Source organism: Lytechinus variegatus, chromosome 4, assembly GCF_018143015.1.
Source record: "Lytechinus variegatus isolate NC3 chromosome 4, Lvar_3.0, whole genome shotgun sequence".
Taxonomy (NCBI): domain Eukaryota; kingdom Metazoa; phylum Echinodermata; class Echinoidea; order Temnopleuroida; family Toxopneustidae; genus Lytechinus; species Lytechinus variegatus.
Window position 1 is genome coordinate 33902234 of NC_054743.1, and position 22934 is coordinate 33925167.

Sequence of the window (22934 nt, forward strand, 5' to 3'; positions counted from 1 at the left end):
TACAGTTGCTATCCAACATGGCAAAAGTCACTTTTACAATAAACGGGCAAGTTTGCTAGGTCACTTTTTTATAATCTTACGAGTTACAGCTGATATGAATTATAAAGGTGATTATATCTATACGACAAATGAATAACGTGGTTTTGTTCGTTTACCAGGTCACGGAGTTCGAATATAATAAAACAGATGAGGAACATCGAACCACATGCAATACTATCATGCAAATACACTCCCCTTTGTTTTTCAGTTTGTCAACAGCTTGGTGTGGGCGTGGCTGCCGTGTTTGGTCCCACCTCTCCCCACGACTCTCTAGCTGTTCAATCTGTTTGTGACGTCATGGACATCCCTCACATCCAGACACACTGGGTGCCCAAGTCCCACCTACCTGGTGAATCTACCACGGTCACTATCAACATGTATCCCTCCAATGATGTCATCAGCAAAGCCATCAGCGACCTCGTTACAGCTTTCCGCTGGAAGAGGATATCCATCATCTACGAGGATTTTAGTGGTAAATTAATTGTTGCATTATAATGTGACTGAGGACATTTTGCGTCCCCACCTCGTTACACACTAGGTTACTCACATGCATTCACGCACATCTTTTTTTTTTAGACATGGATATATTTCTTATGATACTGTCACACCAACGCAACTAACTCCAATAATAATGATAATGCTAGTTAGTTTTTATAAAGCGCTTTTTTCATAACGACTCAAAGCGCTTTACAGCGTTTTATTATTACCCCAGTCATTGGATTTATATCAATCCTGCACAAAAGGTGCACAATTTCCACTCCAAAGGGAGCATTCCTTGCATTCATCCCAGCCTCATAATGGTGCTGGCAAATTCAAACATACAATGAACGTTCGCATCCTACCTGGGTCGAGAGTGGCAAAGTGTGGATTGACACCTTGCCAAAGAACGCTAGACAGTGGTGGGATTCGAACACACGACCCTTTGTTTACAAGGCGAGAGTCACAAACACTACACCACGGCTCTTTCAAACAGACCATCGGTACGTATTTGGTGATAAGGTAATAGCTTTTGTCGAGACTAAAAGAACTTAACTTCACTCAGGGGTGTGACTCCTTATACAACTATTGTTAAAAAGGATATTTCTTTTTGAGTACTCCCACCTTTTAATACTTAAGACCACAAATCCACAATCTATACACATTCACATGCGAACAAGCTTGCACTTCTACCTTTAGGCCTATATGGATCTGGCAGATTAAATAGAAAAAAATCGGCATTATCTGCGTGAAATGTGTTATTTGTGTCTAGTATCATTGAAAAAGGAAAGTCCAGAAGTTTGAAAAAAGAAAGAAAAACCAACACGGTGTTGGCTCTCAGTTCAATGCATTAACTTCAGTTCCCTGCTTTTTTTCCAGGTCTAGCCAGGTTAAAAGATGTCTTACAACTGTCCATGTACAAGGACACCGAGATAACCGTCTATTACACCAAGTCCATGCCATTCGGAACCATGATGAAGAGGATCAAGAGTTCTGGAGCCAACCATATCATCATCGACTGTTCCAGAAGGTCATTGCTCATCATGCTTGAGAAGGTTTGAAGAAATTGGCTTTCATACTTTCGATTTGGTGTTTAGTTTTTACTATTAGGTCTGCATGTTCCCGAGGCCAGACGACCCATAATTAAACATTACTGCCATTTTGACCCTATGATTGCCTTCACTACTGGCATCCATTTACTTCACCTGGGTCGAGTGTGGCAGACACAAAGTAATGTCATAATGACATATCCACGTCCTCTGGAAGCGCGTAGGGACATTAATGTGACTATGCACTATACAAGAACTGCAGTGGTAGTAGTATGACTGTTGACTCTATCAATTTTTTTTTTCATAAAAAAGAACCTGCAAAGTGTTCATGTTCTGTTTTGTTTTCACCTGCTGAAGTTCAATCCATGGGGGCAAATATGAATGAGGCCATTTAGTCAACGAGGCTTATAAAAAAAGACATAACAAAATAACAGAGATGGATACGAAAATACCGTTGCTGCAAAATTGCAGATTCTTAAAAACACGGCCAATGCTATACATTGTATACATAAATATTGTCACTCCCCACTCAGTTTCGTCGTAAACACTACATATTAAAAATTGAATCAGCGTATAAACGAAATAGGGGACAATGGTATCGTAAATATGGTGGTCTATATTTAAATTTATGCAATTAGTAGACAGATTTTCATATATATGAATGTTCAGAGTTTTTCGTACAAGTTTCAAATGACTTACAATGTATTTGTGTTTTATTCTCTTTTCTTTTGTTTACTTTACCTACATGACCTATGTCGTTCGTTCTCCTTCCTCTCTGTCTAATCCATAATTGCTTTCCCTTTATCTCTCTTTCTCTTGACATAAAATCTTCAAGATTGAATGGAAATCTAATTGAAATTTTAGTAACAAAAAAGCTTATACTTCCTTACTATATTACCTATATCGCCTGACTATGCCACTGCATTAGCTTAGGTAGTAGAGCTGTGATGGTATTTCTTAGTTCATTCATCTGTGGTAATCCCCTGTGAGGAATATAGGTGATAAGCTTTCATCAGCCTGTTTTTTTAGTAGACAGCAAATCCATCACGGAATACGAAATAACCTGGACTTGGTTTCAAGAAAGCATTGCGAGCACACGTATAACTCATTCAGAAGCTTAGTTTGTACTTGCCAACTTGTTTGAAGCATGATGAAGTGAAACCGGGGCTCCGTAACACGAAGGTTTGCGATGAATTGCAAATATGAAAGGACGACACTGATTGGTCCCTGGCCAGTATTTTAAACCTAATGCGTATGTAACATTCATATTGATTGATCAGTTCATTTAGCGATTGGTCGCTAATCTTCGTGTTACGGAGCCCAGGTCCATCTTCAAAGAAATTCGTTAAGAATAAGAAGGTTGTTCTGATAAGTGTTTTCCCTATTAATTTTGATTAATTTTCTCGGTTTGAAACACAGGATTTATTTAATGAAATATAATGTGAATATATATATAATGTGACATATTTACCCTTGCACAAAATTTACGCTGTTTTATTACTTGTGAGAATAAAAGGCTTTGCCTAACATAGCTCCAAAATCTGGTTGTAATTGCTTTCAGCTGATATGGGGACGCTAAGGATTAATGGTCATACTCCATATTTGGAGCTTGTTAACAACTTAATCTCTCATTAAAATATGTGGGTTTCCTTTTCTTTTTTTTTTACAATAACGATCTTTGTTTGCTTATCTTTGGCATCGCAACTATCCATCATGTGTATCTTATTTCTTCTTCTCCCGGAAAACAGATGTTACAGCTTCAAATGCTGATTGATTATTACCACTACATTATTACACCATTGGTGAGTATCATGTTCCCATCTTCCCATCAAGAATCTATTCATTCATTCATGTGTATCATTTGTCATACATAGATGCTGGAAGCTCAGATGTTATTACAAGGTTATAGCTACATCCTCACGGCATTGGTTAGTATATTGTGATGACGATCATAGTTACCTATGCTGATACTTATCTCACGCTTCTCAACCATTTTTCCGAATGTCTTTCTCAATCTGTACCAAAGCTCTTAGTGCCTGCTAGCTAGTTCATTTCCCCGTCCCGCCTATGACGAATTGAATAGTCTCGGTAAGAAATATTTGATCCGGGACAAACGGAGGATTCAAGAACAGAGGAAATGTATTGTCAAAGCCCGTCATGACAAAATACATCAAAGAGGTATCTGTCGGAAATTGGTGAATCAGAAACAGCAGTTTCGTCCCGGACTCTGGACAAGCGACATTATTTGTAATGTTCTCGTCAGCTCTCAAACTTAGGAGGAAACTGCTGTTTCGGTTCATGAATTTGCGACAAAGACCTCCAGCAGTGGTTTGTGATTTGAGGAATTTTTGAAATACATTTGCTGTGTTCTTGAATCCATTTGCCGTCGCGATGAAAACAAATCCAAACTACCTGGCCTGGACGACGCTCTTAAAACCCATAACAATTATTGGTAAATTAAGCGTTGTTATTTATGTCACAGTAATATCGGCGAAATCAATTCCAAATCGACCGACAGTATGTTGGACATAATACAAGAGAGTTTGGTCGGTCTGGGTCGATTTCGCTGGTGTGGACTGATGTATCAAAAATACTTAAATCTAGAAGATAATACTTCAAGGGCATTTGTTAACCACATGACAGCTGCATTCTGCCATTCATTACAGGCTTTCCCAAGAACCATCTTATTTTAGTAGGCAATAGGGGACAAAAAATAAATACGGAGATAATTATTGCAAATTTTTAATAAATGGGCAATTCAAATTTAACATAGAATCAGTCACCACAAAATAATGTAGGCCTACCGTCATTACAACTTTTGTGAAATGTTAATTTTTGAATGATAGCTATGTGCTTAAAAAATTATGAAATCTTTAGCCAAACCTAAGACAGGGTATTTCTTAAAATGGCGTATACGCACTTTGCACTCAAAAGGTTACTAATTACGCTCTTTGTTAGGTCTGCTTCGCTGAAAAATGTCTCAGTTCGTGTAAAATTTAATAACGGATATCGTTTAATGAATTAAGAGAAGCACTCATTTTTTTTTTCGGTTTATTGATATTCTACTCTATCTGATTTGTGCATGGATATGTTCATATCATTGCTTGATGATTATGACGAATATCTCTAGAAATATAGACACTGCCTGTTCATCATAACCATAATTGCTCACTTTTTATTACAGCATGTGTTGCAAGTATCAATTACAGCAGTTTAACTATAAATAGGTACATTTCTCATACCTTAATCAGAAGTGTGTGTGCGTGTGGGGAGGGGCGGCATGTGGATTTCATACTTTTTGTTCAATGAATGTTCAATTTCAAATATAATGTACATGATTAGGCGGGGAATTAGTAACGCTTGTAAGAAAGTCTTTTTTTCGTATCAATGATTAAACTAGTATTTTAAAGGGAGTAATCCCATTTTTTCATGATAAACATGCAGGGAATGGTCTGCTTTAATGTTCCATAATCTGTGATACATTCAAATCTTTATTGCGCAGGATAGGCTTACAGAAAACCCTTCAAACGAAGCATTTGTATCCCAAAATTGTATATCACCATTTTCATGATTGAATAATTTTCTTTAAATAAAGAAGAGACTTCTCTTTACCACCCTCATCATTCTCCGCATCCTCTTTCGTATTTACTTTCACGTAGTTTTATCACTTCTCATCATGTCATTATACGTTATGACTTTTCATATGCATCACATTCCATATCGCCATTGTCATTTGCATGTTGAACCACTACATAATTATCTATGCTATAATCAATGCAATTTCACATTCTCCCGACATTATCAAAAATTACTATCGATGTTTTGTATTCTGTTGAATTATGGGGTACAAACTGCATCTAAACGGTGTGTTAAAGACGCCAACGGATGAAAATTAAAAAGTCTGTCTCTTTCTTCTTTGTGAATGATCACGCAAACGCATTTAAAGATTCTACAACCTGGCAAACGGAAGTTGGCCTACATTGAATAGCGCCAATTTGAGACGACTAATTCGCTTAAGAGTTCGCTTTAATATCACTGTTCTTTAAAGTGAATGGCGTGGAGATCAGTGCTTAATTCTGATTGAGCATGATAATTGTTCACTCGTTGTTTATCTTTGCCCTTTCCAAAGAGATATTTAAGGAGATGCATCGGAAATTCTCACTGAAGAATTGATGAATTATGGGTACAGGTCAGGCTCCCTCTTTTCCAGATTTAGCACAAGATGGCGCTATTCCACGTGTTTAGCGTGATCTGTGCTATAAATTCTAAGTTCTAGAAGTAGGGCCCAGTAAATCGATGTGCTCTACATAAAGAACGTCAATTTCCTTACATTATTCGGATTAAAAAGCAAACATCATAATTTCAATAATGTATATATCATAAGAAATCCCCAAGTTCATGTGTTTGCATAATAAACTCCACGTATCAGTCTGTATCATCTTCACATCAGTTTAATTATAAGCCAGACATACTTTTATCTATGTCAAATTTGATAAAATTATTATATTACTTATACTGACATTATGATGATTATCATTTACGAATTTATGCAGCTATCTGTCTTTTCATCATCAATATCATCATCATCATTATGATAAGAATTTCCATTATATTTTCATTTAGGATACGTTCTCGTTGGACTTAACCCGGTACATCGGCGACATGGTCAATATTACAGCACTACAGCTGGTAGACAACCAAAGTCCCGAGAATAAACAGATCTTGCAGGAGTATAAGGATTATGCGTTGCAGAATGGAGTAGGACCGGAAGATGCAGGCATGACGGTAAGATGGTGACTCTGAATTTGAATAATACATTTAGCTCAGCTAAAATCTGGAATCAATATAAATCCTTAAGATTTTTCTTTTAATTTTGACTTATGAGAATTCATATATTTTACGGTTAGATCCAGTCTCTTACTGGTCAGTATATCACAACAGATCTAGATGGCATTTGAACATGAGGGGGGGGGGGGGGCGTGAAAACTGAAACGTAACGCCATTTTTTAAATCGGATTATAGGGGCTTACAGCATCACGATTCGGGCATCTTTAAAAATATTCATCTTTCTTCGTTCCTGCTGTTTCGGTCGACAAAGGAAGACCAATTTGTTCCTTTTAAGGGTGTGTTGTGTGTGTGTGTGTGGGGGGGGGGGTGGGCTAGATGCCATAACAGTGAAGTCATTTCTTTTTCCAATTGAGTAACATGACAAAATAGAGATTTCTACGAATAAGGGCATTTCTATTTACAGTATGTACTTTCCTTTCAATTTGTTTCTTACTCTTTTTTCAGTACTTTCAAAATAATTTGTAAATCGCCCCTGAATACCAGTATCTGATATTATCATAATTTTTTCTTCCATGTTCATTTCTTGATTCGGTTGTACAGGCTGAGGGTGTGTTAACATACGACGGCGTGAACCTAGTCTCCAAGGCTTTGCACCGTGCTAACCGTCAGACGACCGATTTAGCAGTCAAGGCACTCTCGTGTGAAACCAGTCAAGCGTGGGAAACGGGTCTCACACTGTACAACGATATCGAATCGGTAAAGAGGAAATTAGGATACTTTATCACAAAGAGTTGTTATGAATTCGGTCAAACTCATCCATGGAAATCCATCAATGTCATATTTTTAGACAGGAAATTTGCACAATGCCCCTTTGGAAATAGATTAGATTGAGTACGCTGAATTTTCAAGACATTGGTGCACGTTTTTAGACCAGACACATGCATGTTAGGAGTTGGTTTTGTTGGATTTCCGTAGTAGTGATCGGTCGCAACAGTTTGCAAGACGAGGCCAGGATTGCTTTATACCAATTTTTCTAATATTAACAAATTTTGTGCCTACGCAAACATAAAACTAAGAGAGAAAAAAATACACATTTTATGGTTAATCATTAATAGTCCCGTGAAAGCGAACTCATTCTTTTTAACATTTATAGTAAAATAAGTACCCCGGGCCATTTCAAACAAGCCTGTTTAAAATTTGATATTTTATGTTTGGCAGAAAATTTACAAGCAAAAACAAAATATATCACATTGGTCTTCGCCTGTTTTTATAAAACACTTCCTTTCCAGGCCGATACATTTTATATTTAGGCATACATTCCCTTTTTCATCTTGGAAAAACAACAATCAGATTGGCCTAGCCATGATTATCATTTAATCGAATGATATGACCTAGTCAGATGAAACTGTAGGCCTCTGAATCTCAGGAAGATCTATCGATAAAGCAATTTTCTATGTGGGATCCTAGCCCACACACCCAAGAAATGCACCCGAACCTACCCACTGATAAGCCTATACCAATGTCGAGTAGAAGCTGAAAGAAGACACCCATGTTATGTCAGCGTCTATATACTACACATGACCATAACAAGATAACTCATGATGTAATCACTAGTCACAATACGTTTAAAAAAAAAGAGGATGCGTCAGCAGGCACTTGGTTCGGTCACACCAACAACCCGACTCCAAACCGGCCGATGTTATCCCATTCGAAATAAGTAATAACTTTGATTAGGATGGAATCCATTTCGTAGTTGGGACTGTAGCATCACAAATACGAGTTATGTACATTCCTACTGTGTCGGCCTCACCGAGGCGCCTCCCCTCATCGAGAACAGCGTCCCGGACAACTGACCTTGCGAAGCGGGGTGTGACGCTACTCCAATAAACTGTATTCCAAAAAAACTGAGGCGTCGAACATGACCTTCTTTGGTTTCGACCCCTCGTGTATTATAGGTCCATGGTGTTACTGATAGAAGTATGTCAAAGCATTCTGCGGTGTTTAGTCTGTCAAGTTAATGGTGTCTTCCAAGAGCAGAAAAGCAGTAAATGAAAATTAAGGTTAAGGGGTCAATACTCGTGTGCTGAAAGTACATGTATGATCGTATCATATAGATGTAGGCCGAATTTATGCCAGTGACAGCCAAATGTTGATTTATAATTGGAATTCGGAAATATGAATTTGAAATTTGAAAATGAAAAAAAATATTTTGAAATATGAAATTTACGTTTGACACTTGACATTTAAAGTTCGAAACTTGAAACAATTGAAATTTGAAATTCAATTTTATTTTCAAAATTGAACTTGAGATATTGAAAATTAAAAAGGCATCGGTGTAGCTTATATTGGAGAATAAGATTTGAATATTGACCATGGATTTTGATACTTTAGGATTAATCTTGATTTTTGTTTTATTCTTAATTTAGACGATGGTGTCAGGACTAACGGGGGAGGTTGAATTCCAGGAGGGAGAGAGATCAAATACCGTCTTACACATTACATCCCTACACGAAGATGGTATGATACAGGTAAGAAAGGGTTTGGTTTCACAATGCTAACACTCGGCAGTTTGGGGGCAGAGATCCTACCTACATGTAGGCTTCTAGAAAATCATCTAATATGATAAGAAGAACGAACATGATGATAAAAAGTTAGCATTGAATGACAAACATAATACAAAAAGAAGGTAAACTCAAGGTCACGAACACGAATTAAAAAAGGATACGAAAAAGGATTGTAAAAGTCATAAATAAATAGCAAAAGTGAGATAGTAACGTTAATAATAACCCTTTTTCGACCAGATTAATCACCAGCTATAATTTCACTGGGCCCTCGATAATTACCCTTTTTTCGTTCTTTAAATCAGACGAACGCCTGGAAAGAAGGCCGAATTATTTTAAGTATGAGTACGACTTGGTTGGTATTCGTACCCAGGTCTCTCCATTAATGAAGCAGGTACTTCACCAATGTATCGTTTGTCATGTACATGTATTTAGTACCCGAATTAAAGCAGAGAGCGGTGTTGGCTCAGTCGGTAACGCGTCTGCCCGTCGAACCAAAGATCGTGGGTTCGAGTCCACCCCGGGCGGATGACTGAAGCCAGTGCGTTGTGTGTAAACGTCTCTCCCATGTTTCATAGATGCAGGCTATGTTACAATGGAAAACACTCCGTCCCTCGGATAGGACGTTAAATGGAGGTCCCGTGTAGAGGAGAGTCATCACCTTTGCACGTTAAGAACCCACTGCACTATTCGTATAAGAGTAGGGGGAACCCCGGTGTAGTGGTCCACCTGCATTCCCCCCAATCAGTTATATCGGGAGGAGAGACCTGCGGGTCATAGTGATTCAGTTCGCTTTTCGCCTCCCAGGCACAGGTGACGCCAAAAACAAAATAATAAAAAAAAATAATAATACTCAGTACATCTCTTCAAGTATGTCATGGGAGGCAATTGAAAAAGGATTTTTCATCATGGCGGCGTGAGGGTGGGGAGGTCACGTGCTTTCGCTTGTTGTTTTACAAAGTTAAGAAGTTTTAATGGGGGCATATCCACCCGTCCCACGGATCATTCTCCGTGTTTCAAATTTACTGAACACCTGTTCATCTCCATTTGAAAGAAGTCCAACGCCATTTGAAATGGTCAAGAGAGATCAGATTCCTATGTCTTAATACTAATATATGCAATTTATCAAGGACCCCCTTCCCCAGTAAATGGGAAAATATCCAATAATTAACAACGTTACAAATCCATAGAATGTCTTCTGTTTATTACTTGCAGAAGTGGGTTGCTAGATATGACGACGAATTCGCTTTGGAGACTATTCTTTAAAGATAAATTCCAGTTTTGGTAACGATCTCAAAATGACTTTTCACAGAATCAAATATAATTACCACCCAAGTGTTTGTTTGTATGAATAAAAAATATGTGCCAAAGGATTCTGGAAGAAATTGTGTAATTGCTGAGAAATAAGCAAAATAAGCACGGATTCGGTCACTTCCATCGGGTCTTTATTTCAGCAAAAATTATACACTTTCCCACGTGTGCCTATCTGTGTTGGTGATCTTCAGTGTGAACGTTTTTCAGCGTAGATTTCAAGATTTCACAAAGTTCAGTTTATGTAACTGTACCAGATCTAGATCCTCGATGATATAGTGACAGTTAAGCCTGGTTTTACAGACTTTCTCATGAAATCAGTGTTTACTGCAACTACTGGTATTTCTCTTTAAACAAAATATCATGTGTTTTCAGGTAGGGAACTGGTCTGAACAAGATGGAATCGAGATGTATCCTATCCAGTATCAATCTTCAGCAGGTTCTCGATCTGGAATCAACAGGACACTGGTGGTGACAACTGTACTGGTATGAAGTTCAGGTTCTTTCCTTTTTGTGATGTTGTTGTTATTATTGAAAAGATGAAATACGTTGTACTTTAATGCATCAGTGGGATCTGTCTGACCATTGATTCCAGCAACGACCCTGGTATCCATTGGTAACTACCATGGTAACAACCAATGTAACAATGTACAACATCCATTAAAAAATCAAGGATTTCTGGATAGTCACCAATAGGTGACAAAGTTACCAAAGTAGTAACCTTTATGCACTTTTATTTTTTTTTATTTCATTTTATTTTATACTTTGCTGTTAACGTTATAAATATTATTCCCCTGGCCAGAGGTATGGAGAGTAGCTGTAAAATTTGATAATTATGACACCCTCGTTCTTATAAATAGTTTACTTTCAATTCCCCCCTAAAATATAAGCTATTGAATCAACTATCCAGTGTTTGAACTTCTGATAGCGGTGTAAATTTAGAATGATATAATAAGTTGACTGCATTATTTTTATTTTTGTGTGTAGGGTGTGTGAATGCAAGAAGGAGTGGGGGAGTAAAACTGATTGCAGCAGTGTAAAACACGTTGAAAATAGATCAGTCGCTTAATGACAAGCGTGCTCTCTTTGTCCCTGAACAGGAGAAGCCGTTTGTGATGTTCAAGCAGACAGAAGATGGTCGTACTCTAGAAGGTAATGCAAGGTTTGAAGGATTCTGCATCGACCTACTACAGTTCATCTCAGAGAAGGTTGGCTTTGATTACAGGATCAAACTAGTAGAAGACGGTAACTACGGAGGTCAACTGGAAAATGGATCTTTTGATGGAATGGTGGCCGAGCTTATGGAAAGGGTACGTCATGCCCAGTTGTCCTAAATCACTAATCCTTCAACAACAAATGAATAACTGGTTTTGTTGGCAACAACATAATACGTTTTTAAAGATCTAATATAACAAGCTTCAAAGTGATGGAAACATGTATTAAAATATTTAAGGAAAAGTTTATGATTTTTCATCAATTTTGCTCGTGGAATTGGCATCATTTTATTCATACCTCGCATAGCGGTGCAACATTACTTTATGGAAAAACCAAAAGACCAAAAGAAAGGAAAACTATGAAACTCGATGATAGCGAAATGACCGAGGAGATAATGCACTTGGGTCTCATTCATGTTCCATCAACCTCGGTCTGTGCCGATAGGACCACGCCCAATGTCCGTGTTTTATAAGTCTTAACTTATCATAAGGCTGTACTAAAAAAAAATCCCATGAAAGGGGGAGGGGATCTCACAAAAAAGTGTTTGAAAACATATTTAGAAGGATTTTTATTTTCATTTATGATTAAAATATAGATTTGCGGCACACTTTCACTGGAATTCTGTGAAAAATAGCCTAAACAACAACAGTCAACATAGCATATAACCAATTATTATTAGCCATTTGGATTCCAGTCTGTAACTTATATGACTTAATTCAGGCAGGTTATTTTTCATACTTTATGGTGTTCACTTTTTTCTCAAAATATTGTAATTATCACTAATCGCTTAATAAACGGACATTTCATTACATCTTAGAAAGCTGATCTAGCCGTGGCGCCACTCACCATCTCCTACGTACGAGAGCAAGTCATCGACTTCTCCAAGCCCTTCATGTATCTAGGAGTGACCATCTTGTACCGCGTTCCTGAACCTCAGAACCCCGGTGTCTTCTCCTTCCTCAATCCACTGTCCTTTGACATATGGATGTACATCATCATGGCCTATCTAACCGTCAGTCTCTCCTTCTTCATGCTGGCCCGGTTCAGTCCGTACGAGTGGTACAACTCCCATCCGATCAACCCAGAATACGACGCGGTCGAGAACCAGTTCACCCTGCTCAGCTGTCTCTGGTTCTCCTTTGGTGGTCTCATGCAGCAGGGATCCGAGCTGAACCCCAAGGCCTTCTCCACCAGGGTTCTCAGTGGCTTCTGGTGGTTCTTCTCGCTCATCTTGGTCTCGTCTTACACTGCTAATCTAGCTGCTTTCCTGACAGTCGAGAGGATGGTCTCACCTATCACCAACGCAGACGACCTTGCCAAACAGACGACTATAGAATACGGCACGAGGACGAGTGGAGCCACGAATACATTTTTCAGTGTAAGTTTACTTTTCATCAGAATTGATATTTTTCAGTCCAATATATCATTTTGATGTGAAATTTACTTTCAATGGACTACATGTTCGAGTAATTAAGGGTAGCGCAAAGTGTTAGCATGTAACGCCTGAATTATATATTTTCATTCTTATAAGAACATGTATAACACTGTTATGCATTTTTTTTTATGTTTGTTGGACCACTTAGCATATTCTACCTATTCATGATCTACAAATAAGGTTAACTACTACTACTCTTACTACTACTGCTACTACTACTACTACTACTACCACCACTACTACTACTACTCCTCCTACTTCTACCTCTTCTACTACTACATCTTCTTCTTCGTCTTCATCTACTACTACTATTACTACTACTACTACTACTACTCTCACTTCTATGTACTACTCTTACTACTACTACTACTACTACTACTACTACTACTACTACCACTACTACTACTACTCCTACTTCTACCTCTTCTACTACTACTACTACTACTACTACTACTACTACTACTTCATCATCTTATTCTTCTACTACTACTACTACTCTTACTACTACTACTCTCACTTCTATGTACTACTCTTACTACTACTACTACTACTACTACTACTACTACTACTACTACTACTACCACTACTACTGCTACTCCTACTTCTACCTCTTCTACTACTACTACTACTACTACTACTTTTCTTCTACTACTACTACTACTACTCCTGTCCTCCTATTACTACTTCTGCATGTACATGTACTACAATTAACCTTTCTCCTGCTCCTCTTCCACAATGTATTCTGATTCTTATGTACCAAAATTTAAAATGTGGCATGGAATCGCACGTTAATTAAAAGTGTGTTATTCACTGTAGTATTCGAAATTGATATGTAAGTTCATTGTTAGTGCAGATATACAATTGTCATACCACTTCAGAGCCTACAAGTTAGAAGGGGATCAAAAGATCTATTTTTGTCTTAATGAATGATAAGAATGATTAATAAGTAAGTGTTTGTTACCGCAAAATCGTAAAATAGCCTTAAAAACTGACATACTGAAGATTTTCGACAGGCACTCGTCGGAGTAAAATCTCATGAATGACTTAAACGCTAGAGCAAAAAAAAGAAGATATATACATGTATAATAGAACAGAAACTACACAATGGACGCTAAATGGCGAGCTATGATTGGCTGTCAAATACACAATTTAGGCTTGGTACCAGCCGTATATTGAAGCGAAGCAACTAAAATAATGCAAGGCGATTTCATGCGATTTTACTCCGACGAGTGCACGTCGAAAAGCTTCAGTATGTCCGTTTTAAGGCTATTTTATAAGAATGATTCCAATATAGGCATGATATGAAATATCTAATGGGTAGAACACAATATGACAGTATCAACACATATTCACTATAATTTATGTGAAAAGACTGCAATTTAACATAGCCAAGTGAATATGTTCAATTCAATATTTCCATTACGCAAACGTTGGTACTTGCACTCTCAAAAGTGTTTTACGGATAAAACACTCGTTGATTTGGGGAATATTGGGCTTCTCCTAAATCCATTTTAGAATAATTAACAATCGTTGAGATATAAACTCGTCTCCTTAAAGGGGAAGTTCACCCTGAAAAAAACTTTATTGTAAAAATAGCAGAAAAAATAATAAAAAATATTGCCGAAGGTTTGAGAAAAAATCATCAAATAATTACAAAGTTATTAGAATTTCAATTATTTGATTTGTGACGTCATATGCGAGCAGCATTCCTACATAGCAAATGGTAAAAAATCAATGAAATGTCATTTTCTCAGAAAATTGATAATGGTTTTCGCTGTACCTTTTGTATATCAATAGACAAATTATTTCACACCCGATCATGGATAGAAAATAAAATTAAGTCATCAGGAACCATGCAAAATTTGAAATTCATGCATTTTATATTACATAACACATGGGGCAGCTGCTCGTTTATGACGTCACAAATGCAAAACTTTGAACTCTAATAACTTTCTTACTCTTTAACGGATTTTCCTCAAACCTTCACCAATATTTTTTACTATTTTTTCTGCTATTTTTGCAACAAAGCTTTCTTCAGGGTGAACTTCCCCTTTAAATCTACTGGCAGCCTTTCAATTTTCATCAGGAATATTCATTTTTTTATTTATAGACTGACCATTCATAAAAAAATGTCTCAGGAATCTGGGTCATAACAGACTTTATGAGGGACAAATACTCTGTACAATCAGATTCAATCATTTAAACATACTTGTGTTGGTGTCTTGCATCGGTGATGCTTTGAGAAGTCCAGCCGTTATCTCATTTCACCGCACTCAGCATGAAGCATGGCGCTAAATGTATTGGGGTAATAGACACCCCTCCAGGTCGCAACAGTTGCTGCTTCAAACCCAGCACCACCCTACATACTCTAGGTGTCGACTTCCAACGCCATCACGCCAGGCTCTTATATCCGCCATCACGCATTCGCAGATCATGTTTACGCTGCTAAGCATTGCTAATGGCAGACATCCCGCCATGACAATACCTACGATAAAGACATGTTAAAGAGGATCACATCGGGCAATGTGTTTTGAATGTTAATGTCATTCTGGCGTGAAGCTACTGTTTGTTTAACCAGCATGAAATGTAATTTTCTTAACAGCATGATGTGTAGTTTATATGAAAGATAATGAAGAAGAAAAACCACATGCAATAGTACAGTTGTTGGGCCTGATCACCGCTTGCTTATCATACTAGGCTAATAACAATGAATTGGACTTACACTTATATGTATTAAAATCATCAAAAATAATAGCTATTCAATCTTTTTATGATATGAAATAAGCATCAGAAGTACAAGATCATAACATTAATGCCTATAATTCGAAAAAAGACAGATAAAATGATTCAGATATTCCTATCTGTTTCCACCAACGATTTTCCCCGGGGAACCGGATTATTTGTTTCATCCTGATTATAATGTAGATCGTGTGATACCTTCATTTATGGATGATTCCTTCATCCTTTCTTTGCTTTTCCAGCGATCGAAAATCCACACATATAAGACAATGTGGGAGTTCATGAGTTCGAGGCAACACGTGTTTGTGCAGACGTACAGGGAAGGCATCGACAGGGTCCTGAACAACAAGAACTACGCTTTCCTCATGGAATCCACCATGGCCGAGTACGAGGTGTCACAGCACTGTAAAAACCTCACCATGATCGGTGGGCTCATGAACTCGAGGGGATACGGTGTGGGTACACCGTTAGGTAGGTGACACCTGGGGAATCCCTCCAGATTTTAAGTTCAGATATTGACCAACAGTTACTCAGGGAGCAGTCTCTTTTACCCATCGCTCGACTTGATATCAAGAAATTATCAGTTTCAATCGCAAGTGTCATGGAAGTTCGAAATGTGAGGGTTTTATTCACTGCGAACCATTCCGATTTTGGCGGAATAATTCGGATTTTTTGACCTCGATTCCGAATTTCTCAATAAAACAAATCCGATTTTGGGGTCTTATAAGTGACCTGCCAAAATAATGTTATGACAAATATTTTCCGCAACACTGTGTTTGAGTGATTTTTTTTGTGGCATACCCTAGGATGACCTGTTAAGACTTGTCTTTTTATATTACATGCGTTATAATCATTAATATCATTAATATTTTTAAAATTAAGTTATTTCTTTAAACATCTTACTAGGGACTTTGAGGAATACAAAACCAGCTTCAGTAACGTACTTTTAGTAATAAATTGAATTACGATCATATACAAAGATAAATGTCTAGAGCGAAAGGCTTGCTGTGATTCGTACCCAGCTATGTCAATTGTTTATCGGAGCTGGATTGTAATGCTCTCTTACCTCCATCTAAAATTAGGTTCGAGATATCGAGACGAGATCACCAAGGCTATCCTCAAACTCCAGGAAGAGGATGTCCTCTTGGAGCTCAAGAACAAGTGGTGGAAATCGGGCCAGTGTGTGAGGGATGATAACAGTAAAGACGACGCCAGCGAGCTGGGTCTCAAGAACATAGGAGGCATCTTCCTCGTGCTCGTCGCCGGGCTCATCCTCGGGATCATCACCGTCATCGCAGAGTTCATCTGGAAGTCAAAGCAAAATGCAGAAATTGACAAGGTAGCTTTTAAGACGCCTATTTACAAAATCTGGGTTTGCCTTGTAGTTTTAGCTTTTCATTCTCAATAATGGTTGTTTTCAGGGTTTATTAGTTCTAATACATGCACTTGTACACATGTTTCATCTTGGTTTGAGAATTTTTTAAATCGGCTGCTCACAAAGTTAAACAATACCTTTAAGTTAAACCCGACTTCAGAATACGGGGCTTTGTGTCCACATATACTGAGCTGAACTGAACTTATCTTATTGTACATGGAATTGTTATACATATTACGTTAGAGGATAATTTGAACCAAACTGGCATGGATGTTTGTCGAGTATAATACCTTTATACATTTGAAAAAAAATCTTGGATATATATTTAGCCTTTAGCTTTTCATATTGTTATGCTGACATTATTTCAGTTTCTTTCCAGAAACACTGGGAAAGATTGGCATAAGCGATTATTTCATTTAATTTGTTTGTAGCCGACCTTATTATATTTTTCTCGTCACTTTTCCGATATCTTTTCACTTTGAATTCTAGCTTCGAAAATAGTAATTTATAATAGTTTGTTTAAAAGATGATATATTTGAAAGCCGATCTTAACACTCGTGTTGGTAAGTCAACTCCGCTTAATACTTAATAATATGAGCTAAATCTTGAAGTGAATGAATGAACGAATGAATATATAAATGAATAAATAAATAAACAAAATGTAAAAATGACAACATTATGGATTCTTTTATTTTCATTTTCTCTCCCATAGAAATCGCTATGTGCAGAAATGATGGCTGGAATCCGCTTCGCTTTTAGATGTAATGGTAAAAAGAAAGCACCACCGTCAATGGAACATAAATACATCCCTTCGCCGTACCCTACTGGCATAAATGGACAAATGATACCAATGACTGAGACAGTTGCGTAACTGAGTAATTTTATGAAACATATGGGTTTTGAACCAACACGACGTTGATTGATGTCGGCGAATGTCACGGTATTCCTTCCTTTTAGGCTGTTTGTCAAAATAATTCTTTCTGAACTGACGAGAGGGCGGAAAAGCGAAGGAAACGTCAATAGATGGTATGGGAATGCATCTGCCATCTGTGGTATCTCTATCCGTGATCTTTTTTTATTCGTTGCTTAGCAACAGAGGGCGTGGTTCGTGGCATCTCGGCGTAAAAGAAACACGTCATCTATGAACATAGTTGAAGGAGTGTAGAATTGGCGCCCTAAACTATCTTCGCCGCTGAATACATCTCATTGCGATCTAAAGATCTAATAAAGAAGGGAAATAAGTTTTATATTTATACATGCTTCAAACGAGAAGATGAAAACATATCTTCATGTGTTATAAGATGTTTTGGTGGAGTCACAGCACATTTTATTCTTAAGCTCAAGGAACCTTGTATATTCATCACTATTATAATAATCATGAAACAAAGCCAAATTCATTTATTTATAAAACAATAAAACGATGTTGTATTACATAGAAAATTATGTATTGGTATGAATATGTGGGTTTTTGTGACTATTCATTGTGGACAAATGGTCCTTTGTTTTAGGTCTTCCATTATGACATCATAGTAGTGGCCATGCTATGCAACAGTTTAAATTCTAATAGCATCCTGGTGATGTGACGTAATAATGAATCAACTGTACTGACGTGACTACGCGAGTAGGAAGCTTACGATTCACGACGGGAGGTTTGATGACGGTACGTCAGAGCAGAGTTAACACCTAAATAGATTTTACAATCCAGTCAACACTCGTAACGTATAAGCCCGTGCACGGTAAAGAGTACAGTGTCGTTTCAAGGGCAATAACAGTTTATGTGAATGCCGCACTCTCAGGTGTTAAAAATACATAATGCATATCGTGGTTTGAGCATACACCAAATATTGTTACACTGTAGAAAATAAAGTGCTAATTCAGCACTTGTATAGTAACCTCACTTCGGAATGCCGATTTCGAATTTGAAATAGAAAACAATAACTCCGAAGTGCAGTCACTATACAATCTACGCATTACAGTGCTGAATTATCACGTCCTTTTTAGTGTGTATAATGACAACAAAATTTGGTATATCATCACCAATATTGTTGAACGTCCCGAATTTTGCAATGGCCTATGGCCCTATAACCACTGGCAGTGTACTTTTGACATCACCGCGTGCGGAAATGATTTTTCAAAAGGAATTGCAGTGATCTATATATGCTTCTGTCACCAAAGGTACCGTCCTAATTCGTAGGGTCCCTACTCTTTCAGGCATGTTTTATCTATTTGTCAAATATCGTGATACATACCTAATTGATGTTATGCATAATTATGACGTCATACTATCATAGCGCCTTCCCTCAGAGGATATAGGAACATGCGTAAACGGAGTTGGCAGAGATGCGCCCGCCGCAGATCACCATTGGATGCAAGGCAATGGCTGTAGCCTCTAGGATGGCGGTGCGGTGACGCCAGTGTGTAAGGTCTATGGATCTTGAAATCACAATATTTGATAAGAAGTTGAATAACGCCTGGTAGAAACTTTAGACTGACTGGAAGGTGTGTGTCATTCAGGGTCAAAATGCAGTGTTATTTGTTTCCTATTCATTGTTTGCTTGGTTATTAAGTCTTGTACATATCGTGTATTTCATCAAGTGAGTTTGTAAATTGTTTCTTGAATAATACTTCCTCGTAACGGGTAAATGTTTATGTTTTAAAATCAATAATTTTGACTCGTAATTTCGCAAAATATGTGCAATGCACTTTGAAGGTGGCTTCAAAGAAAGAAATAAACAAACAAGACACAAACTTTATCATGTTGATGTATTATTTACGTCAAATAGAATTCGTCAATTCGACCCGTGCAGCTAATCATAGTTCGCCCTTAGATACCATTATTTTATGATACCTGTATTATTTGTTTTATTCTAAAAAAAATGGTATCATTTCAAAAATAATTAAATCTCCTATCATCTCATATCACATTTATTTTTTTCTTCATGATTAAACAAAGTCAAACCAAAAATAAAGCTAGTAACCTCGTCAAATTACGGAAAACTTGTTTCTTTTCTTGGTATGAGAGTTATTACCCTGCTTTATAAAGCACCTAACCTCTTATTTTTTTTCAAACGCCCAAGGTTAATATGTGTAGCATTTCAAAGGGAAAAATTTAAGGTATTACATCATGAGATATCGCGAAGTGTTTGCAACAAAAAGAAATATCAATAATGTAGGCCCAGTTTTCATGTACCAATAGCGAGTGACTGCTGATTTAATGTAATTTTATGGATTGCGCTCCATTGTTCAAAATCTATCTTGCATCTAGGATGTTTTAAATATAGCTTGATGCGAACTTGTTATCTCTGTAACTGGCGACCAATTCAGATATCGCGGTTTTTACTGGTAAAATCATTGTATGGGAAAGACATCAGTTGTTTAAAAGATTGACGTAAGTCCTAAGTGTAAGTATTGCTGATTTTTTTTTAACAAATGAATAGGTCCTCAATGTTTCATGAGATGATGTACTTTCTTTTATATATATCTAAAAGGTATATTTTGGCGTTAAGTTCTTGCAATACGTGTACACAGTCTCTTGTCAATCACATTCACTTATATTCTCCAACCAAGGTAACGTGTTTAAAAAAAATAATTCAAATGAACTGTAACGCAAATTCCGTTTGAATTCACATGAAATTTATACCCTTTACTGCATAATAGACATCTCGTGCTGGATATCTGTTCTGAAGTGTTGAAAATATCTAAATTAAAATGAACGAAGGAAAAGGAGACTGCAAAAATGAAAAATGTTATAAAATGCTTTGATTTTTAACCTTATATATAAAAAAATCACGCTGGTCTAAATGGACGTACCTTTGAATTTACAACGAACGATATACGAATAATACACATGATTCTATTTAACTTGATATTGTGGTAGTACATTATATTCATTCCAGATCAATAGTTACTTGATACTTCCAATTTGACACTCATTTACACAGATAATAATGTACGGACTATTATTTAACATCTGATCCATAGCAGTTTATTGACATTACATTGTCTTACTAAATCTCTGATTTATTTAAGTCATATGCGTACTATATCATGTGAATTGTTTTTTGTCGATTTAATATAGTGAACTGATAGCATAATCTACACGTCACGCAGTTTCATCCTCAGTTTTTGTTTAACCAACCTATAAATTGGTTGAAGTACAAAGGTTATAAGTACTAATGGTATTATCTAAAACTAATTGAGAATTTTTGGAACGAGCATTTGGGTAGATTTCACAAAATTCTGACAGTGAACAGACACGAACAAAAAAGAAATCGTGCACAGAAATGTATCTTGAGGGAGATTGTTAAATTAATGTTATTAGTTTTACATGCAGCTGTTAAAGTAAAAGTTTAGATGAATCTATTAATCTATTTTAATTGAATAAGCTATTTTGTCAAAATCTTTTTTATTGACCCTTAGTTGTTCTTTTTTTTAGATTAAGCAATCCGTACATTTGGAACAATATTTACATTTGAATGCTCTGAAATGCTTTATTACAAATAAACATTTATCACATGTATCTGATTATGACTGCGATTTATTTATTTTTTCAATGATAACTATGTGAATGTTTAACATGATATTGTAATGGTTTCCGAATCCTATCACAACACAAATTTTGACAGTAATCCCTTTGATATGGGACTTGATGAGTAAATATGTGTTATAGTTAAACTAAATAATTATTCTCAAAATAACGTCATTTATGTAAGAAAGACGCATGCTTTTTTTTATTAAGAATGCCTGCACAAAATTCTTGTTAATTTTTCTAAAGAGGTTTTCAGAAGTTGGCACTGCACTCTAAAAACTAATCAGTAAAAATGACTAGATAATAGGGTCAGCTGGGTGCAACTGTTACTCTAGTCATATTTGACTATTTTCTGGTCGTATTTTACTAGAACATATATAGTTTCTGTCAGAAATGTGACAAGGCATATCAGTTGCACCAAGCTGACTACTGGTGTAGTCAATTTGACTGATTTCTTTTAAGAGTGTGTAAGCAATAATTATGTTCGATAAGCAATATACAGTGACATTTCGATACTGCCACTCTCAAATTGTTTGGTTAATTGCAAATTACACTGTAAAAACTGTGGTGTTAAAACTGACACCAGTTGGTGTTAACAGAGGACCACACCCTGAGGTGTTAAAAGTACACCCTACAGATTAAACATAACACCAAAGAGTACAAAATTTAATGTAACAACAAAAGGTGTTGTAATAACACATATAAGCGTTAAACTAACACAGTCACTTTAACACCGGTGTAAAATAACTGCGATCCTCTATTTATACCGGTTAACACCACAGTTTTTGCTGTGCGGGAGCAAATATTGTTGTATGCGTTTTGTCATTTACCTCCCAAAATAAATATATGTAAATGGTAAGTGTAACGTTTTGTAAAAGCACTTTGGTTGTGTGCGGTATTATATACAGGTTATATCATCTTCTTCAGAACATTTGTTTTCTTTGTTTTGGTTCAAGTTCTTTTAAATGGTTTGTATAACGTGTTACAATTTTTATTAACCTTATTTGCATTTAGCCTAAAAAATGGTTTATTGATAATTGTCGGGGCAGGTTAGGCATATGAAATTCTATGATTAAAGGGAAGAGCTATATATGTTATTAAATTTACACGATGAAAATATTGAATAACTCAGTATTGAAAATATTGAATATTGTATCTCAGTAGCAGGTTTAATAGTGCATCGTTCACCTTGTTCTTTTTAGAGACCGATTTTTTTCCAATACATTTATCTCTGAACTCCTTCAGAGTAAAACAAAATTGATTTGAAATATAATCCTAAAATGACTTGTGCATTATATACATTTGTAGCACTTTTCACATTAGTGTTCTATTGTCGAGAATCTTTTGTTTTCTTTTTTCAGTAAACATGGTACGTTTCAATGTATCAAATTCAAGCAGAGACGCCTTTGGGTTTTGG

At 36.7% G+C, this 22934-nt stretch overlaps 1 protein-coding gene across 2 annotated transcripts in view; it reads left to right on the forward strand.

Moving 5' to 3' along the window:
- The window catches only part of LOC121413896 (glutamate receptor ionotropic, kainate 2-like), a 37908-nt gene extending 19486 nt beyond the window's left edge, over positions 1-18422 (forward strand). The window contains exons 2-13 of one of the 2 annotated variants that reach the window (XM_041606881.1): positions 248-511; positions 1396-1571; positions 3314-3367; positions 6189-6350; positions 6954-7109; positions 8780-8881; positions 10601-10711; positions 11326-11535; positions 12258-12818; positions 15857-16085; positions 16697-16953; positions 17702-18422. In XM_041606881.1, coding sequence (XP_041462815.1) covers positions 248-511; positions 1396-1571; positions 3314-3367; positions 6189-6350; positions 6954-7109; positions 8780-8881; positions 10601-10711; positions 11326-11535; positions 12258-12818; positions 15857-16085; positions 16697-16953; positions 17702-17860 — 2441 coding nt within the window. In that variant the 3' untranslated portion in view covers positions 17861-18422. Of the gene's footprint in view, positions 1-247; positions 512-1395; positions 1572-3313; positions 3368-3439; positions 3494-6188; positions 6351-6953; positions 7110-8779; positions 8882-10600; positions 10712-11325; positions 11536-12257; positions 12819-15856; positions 16086-16696; positions 16954-17701 lie in introns of both variants that reach the window. The other variant, XM_041606882.1, reaches the window with a different exon arrangement.
- The last annotated feature ends 4512 nt before the right edge of the window (positions 18423-22934 follow it).